Source organism: Panulirus ornatus, chromosome 59, assembly GCF_036320965.1.
Source record: "Panulirus ornatus isolate Po-2019 chromosome 59, ASM3632096v1, whole genome shotgun sequence".
Classification (NCBI taxonomy): domain Eukaryota; kingdom Metazoa; phylum Arthropoda; class Malacostraca; order Decapoda; family Palinuridae; genus Panulirus; species Panulirus ornatus.
The window spans coordinates 8,104,827-8,119,796 of NC_092282.1; the positions used below are offsets into that span (position 1 = coordinate 8,104,827).

Sequence of the window (14,970 nt, forward strand, 5' to 3'; positions counted from 1 at the left end):
GTGCATTACACATGACAGCTAGAGACTGAATGTGAACGAGTGTGGTCTTTTTGGTCTTTTCCTGGCACTACCTCACTGGCGGTAGTGGTGGTGGGGGGATGTTATTTCATGTGGTGGGGTGACGACTGGTATGGATGAAGGCAGCAAGTATGAATATGTACATGTGTATATATGTGTATGTATATGTATGTAAATGTTGAAATTATGTATGTATATATGGGTGTATGGGCGTTTATGTATATAAATGTGTACGTGGGTAGGTTGGGCCATTCTTTGTCTGTTTCCTTGCGCTACCTTGCTGACGTGGGAGATGGCAATTAAGTATAATAATAATAAAAACAATAACTCAATCGCCGTTTCCCGCATCAGCGAGGTAGTGCCAGAAAAGATGAAGAATGGCCCATCCACTCATATACACACACACACACACATATAAACCATGGAAAGCTGTGTAGGTACGTATATTTGCGTGTGTGGACGTATGTATATACATGTGTAGGGGGTGGGTTGGGCCATTTCTTTCATCTGTTTCCATGCGCTACCTTGCAAACGCGGGAGACAGCGACAAAGCAAAAAAAAAAAAATGAAATATATGTTGATATGTATATGTATGTTCATGTATGGATGTTTATATATGAATATGAGTGAATGGGCCATTCTTTTGTCTGCTTCCTGGTGCTACCTCGCTGATGTGGGAAATGGTGATCAAGTATAATAATAATAAAAGGAATAGTGGTTCCAACTATGTTATACGGTTGTGAGGCGTGGGCTACAGATAAGAGTTGTGTGGAGGAGGGTGGATGTGTTGGAAATGAGATGTTTGAGGACAATATATGGTGTGAGGTGGTTTGATCAAGTAAGTAATGAAAGGGTAAGAGAGATGTGTGGTAATAAAAGGAGTGTGGTTGAGAGAGCAGAAGAGGGTGTATTGAAATGGTTTGGTCACATGGAGAGAATGAGTGAGGAAAGACTGACAAAGAGGATATATGTGTCAGAGGTAGAGGGAATGAGGAGAAGTGGGAGACCAAACTGGAGGTGGAAGAATGGAGAAAAAGATTTTGAGCGATCGGGATCTGAACAAACAAGAGGGTGAAAGGTGTGCAAGGAATAGAGTGAATTGGAACTATGTGGTATACTGGGGTCAACCTGCTGTCAATGGATTAAACCAGGACATATGAAGTGTCTGGGGTAAACCATGGAGTCTTGTAGAGCCTAGATGTGGAAAGGGAGCTGTGGTTTTGATGCATTACACATGACAGCTAGAGACTGAGTGTGAACGAATGTGGACTTTGTTGTCTTTTTCTCGCGTGTGCAAGGGAGGGGGTGCCATTTCATGTGTGGCGGGGTGGCGACGGGAATGGATGAAGGCAGCAATTATGAATACGTACATGTGTATTTATGTATATGTCTGTGTATGTGTATGTATGTATAAGTTGAAATGTATAGGCATGTATAGGTGCGTGTGTGGGCGTGTATGTGTGTGTGTGTGTGTGGGGGGGGGCATTCTTTCATCTGTTTCCTTGCGCTACCTCGCTAATGTGGGAGACAGCGACAAAGTATAAAATATAAATCTAAATCTAAATATATATATATATATATATATATATATATATATATATATATATATATATATATATATATATATATTTATATATTTTTTTTTTTTTTTATACTTTGTCGCTGTCTCCCGCGTTTGCGAGGTAGCGCAAGGAAACAGATGAAAGAAATGGCCCAACCCCCCCCATACACATGTATATACATACGTCCACACACGCAAATATACATACCTACGCAGCTTTCCATGGTTTACCCCAGACGTTTCACATGCCTTGATTCAATCCACTGACAGCACGTCAGCCCCGGTATACCACATCGCTCCAATTCACTCTGTTCCTTGCCCTCCTTTCACCCTCCTGCATGTTCAGGCCCCGATCACACAAAATCTCTTTCACTCCATCTTTCCACCTCCAATTTGGTCTCCCTCTTCTCCTTGTTCCCTCCACCTCCAACACATATATCCTCTTGGTCAATCTTTCCTCACTCATTCTCTCCATGTGCCCAAACCACTTCAAAACACCCTCTTCTGCTCTCTCAACCACACTCTTTTTATTTCCACACATCTCTCTTACCCTTACGTTACTCACTCGATCAAACCACCTCACACCACACATTGTCCTCAAACATCTCATTTCCAGCACATCCATCCTCCTGCGCACAACTCTATCCATAGCCCACGCCTCGCAACCATACAACATTGTTGGAACCACTATTCCTTCAAACATACCCATTTTTGCTTTCCGAGATAATGTTCTCGACTTCCACACATTCTTCAAGGCTCCCAGAATTTTTGCCCCCTCCCCCACCCTATGATCCACTTCCGCTTCCATGTTTCCATCCGCTGCCAGATCCACTCCCAGATATCTAAAACACTTCACTTCCTCCAGTTTTTCTCCATTCAAACTCACCTCCCAATTGACTTGACCCTCAACCCTACTGTACCTAATAACCTTGCTCTTATTCACATTTACTCTTAACTTTCTTCTTTCACACACTTTACCAAACTCAGTCACCAGCTTCTGCAGTTTCTCACATGAATCAGCCACCAGTGCTGTATCATCAGCGAACAACAACTGACTCACTTCCCAAGCTCTCTCATCCCCAACAGACTTCATCCTTGCCCCTCTTTCCAAAACTCTTGCATTCACCTCCCTAACAACCCCATCCATAAACAAATTAAACAACCATGGAGACATCACACACCCCTGCCGCAAACCTACATTCACTGAGAACCAATCACTTTCCTCTCTTCCTACACGTACACATGCCTTACATCCTCGATATTTATATATAAACACCCATACACGCACATATACATATCAACATATACATACGTAAATATACACATACACAGACATATACATACATAAACATGCACATATTCATACTTGCATACCTTCATCCATTTCTGGCACCACCCCGACCCATAGGAAAAAGCATCGCTACCCCCTGCTTCAGCAAGATAGCACCAGGAAAACAGACAAAACAGGCCATATTTGTTCACAAGCAGTCTCAAGCCATCATGTGTAATGTACCGAAACCACAGCTCCCTATCTATATCTAGGCCCCATAGACCGTTCCACGGTTTACCCTAGGCATTTCACATGCCATGGTTCAGTGTATTGACAGAACATCGACCTTGGTATACCACATTGTTCCAATTCACTCTATTCCTTGAATGCCTCTCAGCCTCCTGTATGTTGAGGCCCAGATCATTCAAAATCTTTTGCACTCCATCCTTCCACCTCCCATGTGAGTGAGGTAGCATCAAGAACAGATGATAGAGTGGGGAGTTTTAACAAAGAGGATACATATGTCTGAAGAGGATGGGACAAGGAGAAGATGGACACAAAACTGATGATGGAAGGATAGAGTGAAAAAAAAAATGCTGAGTGTTCCAGACCTGAACACGCAGGAGGGTGAAAGGCATGCATGGAACAGAGTGAATGGGAATGATGTGATACAGAGGTGCAGTGTCCATTGATGGACTGAACCAGGGGATATGAAGCAGCTGGTAAAAATCACAAAAATGCCTGTGTTGTCTGGTTGTGGATAGGGGGCAGTGTTTTAGGGCATTACACATGATTGATAGAGAATGATGGTGAGCTAATGAGGCCTTTCTTCATCTGTTTTTGATGCTATCTTGCCAACACAGGAAACAGCAAATGGGTACAAAAGAAAAGAAAGATATGAATGTCCTTAGGTGTTACACCATGAGTGAAGAGTCACCTGTGGCAGGCTGTATCACTGTGAGTACTGTCTCATCAAAGACCTTAACACTCCAATGGAGTCTTACATTTTCCTGGTCCAGGAAGTACTGTAATCTAGGACTGCAGGAGCCCCTACAAAGTTAATGGGCAAAAGAGAATTCTTTTATAGATATCAGTCCTGAGGCAATTATACATTAATGAATATATATCCCTACAACACTACAAAGACTACTTCAGAATTTCCTAAGGCCCTCCATGCCCATGATGCAACTACTACAACGAAGATGCAGAGCACTTACAACTCAACTGCCCTGCACTCTCTGCACATAAAAACACACACACTATCGCTACACTTTAATATGTATGGTCCCAACCAGTGTATGTGGCCATCTTCCTAAGCTCCATGAAAACTTCACAAAGATAGAAGGACTCCTTGGGCAGAAAGCAAGTACACAGGGACCTCTTTTAATGGAACCTCATTCAAAAGATTTTCGTTTAACGGACATGAAAAAATATTCATTTACTAAATACAGCATGTATTACATCCAATAAGGAACACACACGCAAAAAATCCATCAAACATTGAAAAAGAACCAACGAATAAATCCGCTGCCATTATTTTCATATATATTCTCTAAGCCAGTTGTGTACAACCTGCCATAATTTGCATCAGTTCACTCTCAGTCACTATCTTTTTAGCTGTCTCTTACATGTATTTGGAGAACATTTTAAAGTCATCATGGTCTAGAAAACAGCCTGCAAGTGTGATTATAGCTAAAGCATTCAACTTGCCCCAGAGAAAGATTAATACATACTTAAAGATGCAAGTGATATACATGGTTGAAACAGGCAAGCATCTGGCACACGTAGGTTAGTCACTTGGATCAGCTTCCTCTACCATTAAAATGTATTTGATAACAAATGAGAGGATAAAAAGATTCAGCCAGTCCACCATGTCCTAAGTTGCAACAATTTACTCAAACAAGGAATATGCATCTGGAGATGATGGAGAACAGGCCATGAGAGTATAGGTGCACTGCTGAGGTGCAGCAGCCATGATTAACAACACTGCAAGCTCTGATAAATTTGTTGATTAGATTATTTCATATGGTATCTATATCAATAATGTCTTCAAGTTATCTATAGAATGCAAATATAATATCTACAGAGCCATCACTGTTACTGAAGGAAGCCATTCCACAGCAATCAATAATTTAAGAACCGAATGTCTGGAACATATTTCCATAGGCACCATGTATAATGACCCCTTTTAACGGATTTTTCACTGAATGGACATTCCTCAAGAATGTATCTCATCTGTTATAAGAGGTCTCTATGTAAGTAAGTGTATACAGACACACACACACACATATATATATATATATATATATATATATATATATATATATATATATATATATATATATATATATATATATATATATGTAAAACCACAAAGAAACAAAACATGAAGTATCAGGTGATTTTGTGTATTACATTGTCAAGAGTGAGTACAGATAATGAGAAACAGAATATAATATACCAGCTACCACTGGGTAGGGCAGTTTAGATTCCTGACTTATGCAAAAAAGACCTAAGAGATTTTGATCATAAGGTTGACAGGAAAAATGCTAAAGTAATCACATACAATAACTCAGTAATTGATATACATATTGTTGAATCATCTCTTATCAAATATAACAGATATATTAATATGAATGAAAATGCTAACAGTTAGAAATATTGTTGAATCATTTCTTATCAAACATTGCAGAGATATCAATTTGACACAAAGTGTTGGTTTGTATAAATTAGATAACTTTATAAGTCAAAAAGAATTTAAATATGTTTCCCCTGAACAAAGATTAACTTGATAATGTATCTTGAGAGAGGTGAGCTAGTTGAGGGCAATCTTTGCCTTAATCTCTTTCCCTGTTCCTTGATTCTTTTCCCTGCCCACCCAGTGGTGGCTGGTACATTATATTCTGGTTTTCTATACCTGAGCTCAGTCTTGACAACGTAATATACGAAAGTGCTTGACTCTTCATGTTTTCCCTTTCCTTGTGGTTTTCCCTGCATCTTATGTGTACTTGCTAATGGTGTATTATTTTCATATGAATAAATAAATAAATATATATCTTTTTTTCAAAAAAATAGTGCTTTGCAGAAATCAATTAGAATAGAGAGGAATCCACATCAAGTGCACAGGATTTAACGAAAGGTACAAAGGAGTTTACATGAGAGTATAATCAATTAACATTCAGTGAAAGTTTAATACATATATCTATAAAAAAGTGCACAGGATTTACCATGTAAGAACCTTTACATATATTTATAAGAAGTGCACAGGATTTACCATATAATAACCTGAAGTGCAAAAAACATAACATGAAGTGTAGAGGAGTTATCAATAAGTGCATATTAAGAAATGCATAGCAAGTAGCACTTAATAAAAGGCACTTGGGTTAATTCACAGTACTCATGAATCAAAGCAAAGTGCATGAAATTAACATCAAATCCCACCCTAAGAAAAAGTTAGTTTTTGAAAATATCAAAAAAAGTTTGATATAAAATAATAGATCTACTTATCCTAACTAATAAAGGAAATGCTACTGATTCCAAGATCAGTAAAATGTGTGTTACCAAGAATATAAGTACTGGTATTTTCTTAAGTGAAATAGCACATTAAAAGAATTTTCTTGGTACTCCATGTATTTTTTTTCAAATTTACTTCTTTAAAGTTAACAGTGATCTATTTGCCATGTATCAAACAAAAATGTGTGTGTGTGTGTGCATACAAACATAGGAGTAAAGACATGATACACATATTCAAAGTTAAGAAGGTCAATGTGAGTGTAAAATTTTCTCCTCATAAAACAGAAATAGTAATCACACACACACGCTCAGTTTCAAAGAAAAAGCACCAGTCCTATACAAAAAAGTTAAAGAAAGTATATCATTTACACCTGAAAACCAACTTCACCCAATGATTACTGATATGCTGTATACAGCAGGGAAAGCCTCTAACAGGTGACTGCAAATGTGCTAGATATGGTCTGGGGCATTTATTAATCCCAGGCATGGTAACAGCTGAGAAATGAGTCAGGATTCAATTACAGGTTGTACCTCTCTAATCTGGCACTCTGTGGTCTGCCAACTCCCATGGTCCAGTGTGTATTGAGTCTGCTGCCATTAGTTTGTGGATCTGCCACCAGGGCAGCGCTGTTAGCAGCACTAAGGTGCCAAAATCTGTTTACACTGCAGCCGCTCTAATTAACAGACCTGTGAATTTCTTATATTCAGTTTTTGCTGAAAATGAACACCAGAAAAGGTTATTATGACCAGCGAAGGCTGGCTGCCTTGACAATAACAATAAAATAACAATAGTAACAAGAGTCAACCAAAGCCAATTGCCAACCTATGGTGGTTCATTACACAAATTACTCATCACAAAGCTGCGACAAAGTTTGTGGATGAATTTGTACAGTTAGTGGCAGTGGAAAACATAGCTCTAGAACAAGTGTATAATGCTAATGAATCTGCCCTGTATTGGCTTTGTGTACCATGAAAAACCCTTGCCTAAGATACTGAGGAGTCTCCATCTGGGGATACTTCTGATGTAATCTGATGTAACAAGGAAAACCTTGTTGGGAGGCATTGATGGTGGTATCATTTCCTGTTTTAAGCTTTGTTCTATCTTTGATAATGCAGCAATGTGTGTGTGGAATGAGCTGGCAAGACTAGGGGTCAGGTATATTTACTGAGGGGGTTCCCTTAGGTCAATTTCTGTTTTCCAGCATTTTCTATGGTCCAGTACTGGCCATGTCTCACTGTTACCAGATTAAAGAGGTTCAACCTGTAAAAGCAATTCAGACAATGTTTCCACATTCTTTGCCCAAATTATTTTCCAACTCAGCTGGTCAATAACCATCAAACTGCCATGGGTGATACTGCATCATTTTTGCTCTGCCCAGACAGCAAAGAAAATTCATATAGATTCATGTAAATAATGTATGTAGGTCTGAATCAATAATGGAACAAATATTACTGAGAAGTGTAATGTGATCGCATAGTGATATCTGCATAAACTATGCCATTAGGAGGGACACATCATAAACATGACAGGGATGCAACCTGAGAATGATCGTTTGATAATCTCACTATGATTGCAAGTAAAATGTTACTATACTGATAAATATCCTTTTTCTTTAACCCAAAGAATTTTCTTTCATATGGTATAACAAGAAAATTAATATAATTTGTAAGAATTACTGAAAAGTGCTGCAGTGAGTGCATACTTAACATCTAGAGTAGCCACAGTCAATGGATTAGAGATAGATTGGGAGGGTGAGTTCTTGAAATAGAGGACTGAAAAGTGTCAGTCAACAATGGTGGTGTACTGAAAAGGATACCCACAGAAATGAGCAGAGAGAGGGAGGAAAGAGAAGAAATGACAGATCTTTCAATAGGTCCAAACAAACAAGGAAATGCAAAGACAATATGAGAGATATATGGAAGATATAGAAAGCCAGGGTGCACTAAAAAGGCACAAGGTTAGTGATGATTATAGTATGATAAGAAGGGAAGAGCAAAAGAAACATGAAAAATATCACTGATAAATCGAAGGATCCCCTTAAGCTATTCCATAAATCTAAAAGTGATATCATTAGTGCAAGATCAAATTATCAATTCAAATAATTTCAAATGAAAAGTTAATAAGCATTAGGACTTATGCGAAAACCTAAACAGAATTGTCAAACTTTATTCATTTGATTTCTTAGACAGCTGACCTCATATGAGGATCAATTCCTGAAATGGCCTCCTATGCCTCTATTACGAAATATAAGGCCAGTAATCCTTAAGTCACATCCTACAGCCTAAACTTTTGTCATTTACTGAAAGATTCCAACTAGCCACTTTTGGATAATATAACACAAGACTGCCTTCGAAGAATGGCATGATCAGGGTATATTTCTCTGCAAAATATAAACTGCAGATTTCACTGATCATTCACACTTTAACAGTATTCTTTTTTTTTTTTTTTTCGCTGTCTCCCACATTTGCGAGGTAGCGCAAGGAAACAGACGAAAGAAATGGCCCAACCCACCCCTTTACACATGTATATACATACGTCCACACACGCAAATAATATACATACCTACACAGCTTTCCATGGTTTACCCCAGACGCTTCACATGCCCTGATTCAATCCACTGACAGCACGTCAACCCTGGTACACCACATCGATCCAATTCACTCTATTCCTTGCCCTCCTTTCACCCTCCTGCATGTTCAGGCCCCGATCACACAAAATCTCTTTCACTCCATCTTTCCACCTCCAATTTGGTCTCCCACTTCTCCTCGTTCCCTCCACCTCCGACACATATATCCTCTTGGTCAATCTTTCCTCACTCATTCTCTCCATGTGCCCAAACCATTTCAAAACACCCTCTTCTGCTCTCTCAACCACGCTCTTTTTATTTCCACACATCTCTCTTACCCTTACGTTACTTACTCGATCAAACCACCTCACACCACACATTGTCCTCAAACATCTCATTTCCAGCACATCCATCCTCCTGCGCACAACTCTATCCATAGCCCACGCCTCGCAACCATACAACATTGTTGGAACCACTATTCCTTCAAACATACCCATTTTTGCTTTCCGAGATAATGTTCTCGACTTCCACACATTCTTCAAGGCTCCCAGGATTTTCGCCCCCTCCCCCACCCTATGATCCACTTCCGCTTCCATGGTTCCATCTGCTGCCAGATCCACTCCCAGATATCTAAAACACTTCACTTCCTCCAGTTTTGCTCCATTCAAACTTACCTCCCAATTGACTTGACCCTCAACCCTACTGTACCTAATAACCTTGCTCTTATTCACATTTACTCTTAACTTTCTTCTTTCACACACTTTACCAAACTCAGTCACCAGCTTCTGCAGTTTCTCACATGACTCAGCCACCAGCGCTGTATCATCAGCGAACAACAACTGACTCACTTCCCAAGCTCTCTCATCCCCAACAGACTTCATACTTGCCCCTCTTTCCAGGACTCTTGCATTTACCTCCCTAACAACCCCATCCATAAACAAATTAAACAACCATGGAGACATCACACACCCCTGCCGCAAACCTACATTCACTGAGAACCAATCACTTTCCTCTCTTCCTACACGTACACATGCCTTACATCCTCGATAAAAACTTTTCACTGCTTCTAACAACTTGCCTCCCACACCATATATTCTTAATACCTTCCACAGAGCATCTCTATCAACTCTATCATATGCCTTCTCCAGATCCATAAATGCTACATACAAATCCATTTGCTTTTCTAAGTATTTCTCACATACATTCTTCAAAGCAAACACCTGATCCACACATCCTCTACCACTTCTGAAACCACACTCCTCTTCCCCAATCTGATGCTCTGTACATGCCTTCACCCTCTCAATCAATACCCTCCCATATAATTTACCAGGAATACTCAACAAACTTATACCTCTGTAATTTGAGCACTCACTCTTATCCCCTTTGCCTTTGTACAATGGCACTATGCACGCATTCCGCCAATCCTCAGGCACCTCACCATGAGTCATACATACATTAAATAACCTTACCAACCAGTCAATAATACAGTCACCCCCTTTTTTAATAAATTCCACTGCAATACCATCCAAACCTGCTGCCTTGCCGGCTTTCATCTTCCGCAAAGCTTTTACTACCTCTTCTCTGTTTACCAAATCATTTTCCCTAACCCTCTCACTTTGCACACCACCTCGACCAAAACACCCCATATCTGCCACTCTATCATCAAACACATTCAACAAACCTTCAAAATACTCACTCCATCTCCTTCTCACATCACCACTACTTGTTATCACCTCCCCATTTGCGCCCTTCACTGAAGTTCCCATTTGCTCCCTTGTCTTATGCACTTTATCTACCTCCTTCCAGACCATCTTTTTATTCTCCCTAAAATTTAATGATACTCTCTCACCCCAACTCTCATTTGCCCTCTTTTTCACCTCTTACACCTTTCTCTTGACCTCCTGTCTCTTTCTTTTATACATCTCCCACTCAATTGCATTTTTTCCCTGCAAAAATCGTCCAAATGCCTCTCTCTTCTCTTTCACTAATAATCTTACTTCTTCATCCCACCACTCACTACCCTTTCTAATCAACCCACCTCCCACTCTTCTCATGCCACAAGCATCTTTTGCGCAATCAATCACTGATTCCCTAAATACATCCCATTCCTCCCCCACTCCCCTTACTTCCAGGAAATAGTTTATGATACAATTGTATATGTGTATCCTAGAGCAATTCATATTCAGTTCATGATTTATTGAAACAAAACAAGGCTGGTGCTTTGAGTGATTAGATATGAAGTCACTTGCAACCTGGGATTTCACCTCTTTGTCATGAACTGAAATGCTGAAAGTTTTGACTTACAGTCAAAATGTCCTCAGAAATATTGTGACTGATGAATCTTTAGTAGAAAAAATTTCATTTCTTACCTCAAACAAATATTAGAGATTTAGCATATGCAGAGATAATATTACAGCTGGGAATGCATTCATTACATGGTGAGCTTTTGTAATGTATGCCAAGGGACCTGTCTTAGAAATATTAGTACAGATCTTAAGATACTTGAAAGTACAGTATTTTACGTAAGAAAACATTATTGTGTTAAGTTACTGCATATGACCGTGAACTTGTTACATTTTAGCCCAGTTCTGGGTCATAAAAGAAATGATGAACTGCTCAGAAATGAGTAGTTAGACTACATTTAAAGAAGGCTGCATATGATGTACACATTAAACAAAACTCCACTGTACTATAGAAGTGTGCTTTATAGTGTGTTTGTTATTTGTTACTTGCAACTTGTATCTTTCTTAGACTTAAATTTCTAATGGTTTTCAATATCCCAACTAAAACCTCTCTTGTACCTGTTATCTAGCAGTCTTAATACTGATTTCAGGATTACTAAACATCCCCTAAATCTGTCTGCATGTCTTCTAACACTTTTGCACATAAGTGCACGTGTGTTGGGGGGGGGGATCCTAATATCCATAAGCCACATATAAATGTTAATGGTAATTAATTTGCATAGCTATTTAAGGTCTTTTTTATTTTTGTATGCATTTGTTTGTAAATCACTTATCTTTAATATTATACACACCAAATAAAAAATCTCATAACATCAACATTAACACATGTTTGATGTTTTGATGTGTTGCATACTACACAAGAGCACAAATGTAAACAATAATTATCAATTTGTGACTCTGTTTTCAATCTTACATTTTCAGTATGCTTTTGTTTATGCATAACTTCGCCATGATATATATACCAAATAGTTAATTTCATCCGAACATCAACATTAGGAAATGAGTTTTTTGATTGCCGCTATAGATATTTCTAAATTATCTTATAATCACACTTTTTGGAAATATATTTTCTTTTTATCCAAATATTCAATCATTCATTCTCCATGAATGGCTGGTATGCACTTCAAATCAGAAAATCCTCCTATAGACCCATAAATGGATTTTGAATTAATTTCAAAGACTTGAATGCAAGGTTCATCCAGCATGTACCAGAGTAAGTATTCTGATGGGTGCACATTAACACTTCCATACATGACAGTGTCAAGTTACCACTCTTTACACTTACAAGCTTGAGTTTATCCTAATAATCACTGGTTTTAAGTGTACTAGTTATTTGTGGTCATGCAGTCCAAAGAGTAACTTATGTCATAATCAAACACTCTTTTTAAAGACTTTCACAGGCTTTAATTTTCACAGAAAGACATGGGGTTTTGGTAATCCTCCAAAATCCTTTGCCTAAACCTTTTTCACTCAAGCTGAATTTATTTCAATTTCTTTTTTCAACACAATTGAAAAATGGTATGCTATTCACTTAATTCCAGGTTTTGATTCTCAGAGTTGCTGTAAATGTCCATGGGACCATGCAAGTTTTAATCCATTTGCAGTTCTCTCCATTACTTCCTGTATTTCCCCTGATTCATTCTACGAATACTAGCACTTTTAATGGTGGAATCAGCCTAGATATGTATATTTTTACATTCAGATAAGCATCTACTCTCAAACTACATCAAAATGAATTTACAAAGACCCAGTTCTTCTACATAAGCTTCATTTACTTTCTCTTAAAGTGAGTCGGGATGGACAGAAACATTACCTACATACTGACTGTAAATTCAGCAAAGACTAAACTTAACAGGCCAAAAAAACTATACACCCCCTCCCCAACATACATCTGGGTTCAGTTCTGACCGACTGGTCGGATCCTGAAATGGACATAAGTAGAACGCATGTCAGCATGGCAGGTAGAATTCGTATACCTGTGCAGCAATCTTTTATTCTACTCAATTTCTATAATGAATATCTCATTTTTTATCAGCCAGCTTTATTATATGACTCTGTAGTTTCTTTTTACCTTTTATCTAAGACTCTTTTAGTTCACATTTCATTATCTATGCTTTCTAATTCATATTTTTTTCTGGTCATGTGTATGGATGGTCGTAAGCCATATAGGTCATATGTAGGGGAAAATCTGTAGCTGATAAAATGCTGTTGAGCATAATTATCTATAAAAATTCTTTATGTGGTTTTGTGACCTAATTTTTGTTCTATGCTGTTGTTGCCCATGCTATCATCAGGCTTCTTCATCCCCTTTAGATTCAATGTAAAAGAAGAAACCTAGCCAAAGATGTATGATTTTCCGGTAAAGATTTATCTCGTGACTTACGAGCTATTCACTGTTCTACCAATTTTTGACATGGAAGGATAACTATATGAGGTATGTACATGTTAATGAACTTTTTTGGTCGGGTCATTACCTGTTTGTGAAGATGGCTTTTTACCTCTAAATCATGACTTACTGACATGTCTATGTTTTCCTGAATGTACACAACAATTAGAATAGGAAAACCTGACTTCTAAAGCAGGAAAGGATACATTCTTTGTGATGTCTTGATGACTAAATCTAAGGTCAATTCACCCTTTTCATCTTATAATGGGTATAAAAAAATGAGTTGGTATCATATACAAGATGGGCAAGAAGACTGGGGGAAAAAGATTGTAAAAAGAATCATGTTACCCTAACAATGGTGGTAAACACTTTAATATTCCTTGTGTTCAAGGATATAAGGCTGCCCAAAGTGACTCTGAAAGATGCAGATACCTACATTCCTGAGTACTGTCGTCTTCACATCTCAAGTAAATTTTTCTTTTCTCCATCAATCAGGGTTTTGTTAAAAGTAACTGCTTACCATGTTTAAGAAATGCTATACAAAAAATCCTTTAAATATTCAAGTTAGCTGACTGAATCAGGATAAGAACAGATAGTTTAAACCAGTTTTAAGTAGGTGGTGGGGCATGAAGAAACCATGAATGATGCCAATGGCAGCTGATCTTCAAGCCTTGGAGAAAGCTTAGCTATACTTGATGATCCTTATTATAAGAAAAAAGAAGCAATAGCAACAATACAACAATACATTCAAATATTCATAATGTGATCAAACTTTATATTATAACTATCCAAAAACAAGCTTTACCTGTAGTTCAGCTTCAACCAAAATCAGAGCTTTTACCTACTCATCAAATACTGCCTTGATAGTAATCCTCACTAACCTTTCCAGGGGTGTTGGAGGACGATGCGCCATGTGATTGAGTGCAGTCTTCTCATTTGAATGCGCAGGAGAATAGGAAAGTGAGTTTGTTGGAGATATCTGAAAAATTTATGAAGAGAATTAGCTTTGGAATGTAGTGGTGATAGAGTTATTCACTTACTAGGAGTATCATTCATATTGGGTGTACAATTAAAGTAAAGGGGAAAATTAACAGTTTTGGGAGAGGTATATATTCATAATACAAGAAACTGGGTTTATGTTGGTGACAGTGTATACCAACAAATTATTTCACATTTTTAATTTGGTTTTATTCAAAAATAACAGATAAGCAACAGGATGCAAGAAGTGTTAATATTGGGTTAATACATCAATAAAAAATCGTTAAGTGTTGAGTATTCTCCCTGCAGTACAAGACTTTCCGTAATGTTTTTATGCAGCCAGATGTTTGAAATATATAAAATGAATACATAAAATGATTACAACGAAAATTAATCATCTCCTGTTTGTTATGATAAAAAAGAGAAAAAAAAAC

At 38.0% G+C, this 14,970-nt stretch overlaps 1 protein-coding gene across 45 annotated transcripts in view; it reads right to left on the bottom strand.

Moving 5' to 3' along the window:
* The window catches only part of LOC139767191 (muscle calcium channel subunit alpha-1-like), a 1,449,841-nt gene that overhangs the window by 43,396 nt on the left and 1,391,475 nt on the right, over positions 1-14,970 (bottom strand). For all 45 annotated transcript variants that reach the window (XR_011717010.1, XM_071696301.1, XM_071696297.1 and 42 more), the window contains one exon: positions 14,440-14,537. Coding sequence is in view for 44 of the 45 variants with exons in the window: in XM_071696301.1 (XP_071552402.1) it covers positions 14,440-14,537 (98 nt within the window). In the remaining variant the exon portion in view is untranslated. The remainder of the gene's footprint in view (positions 1-14,439; positions 14,538-14,970) is intronic.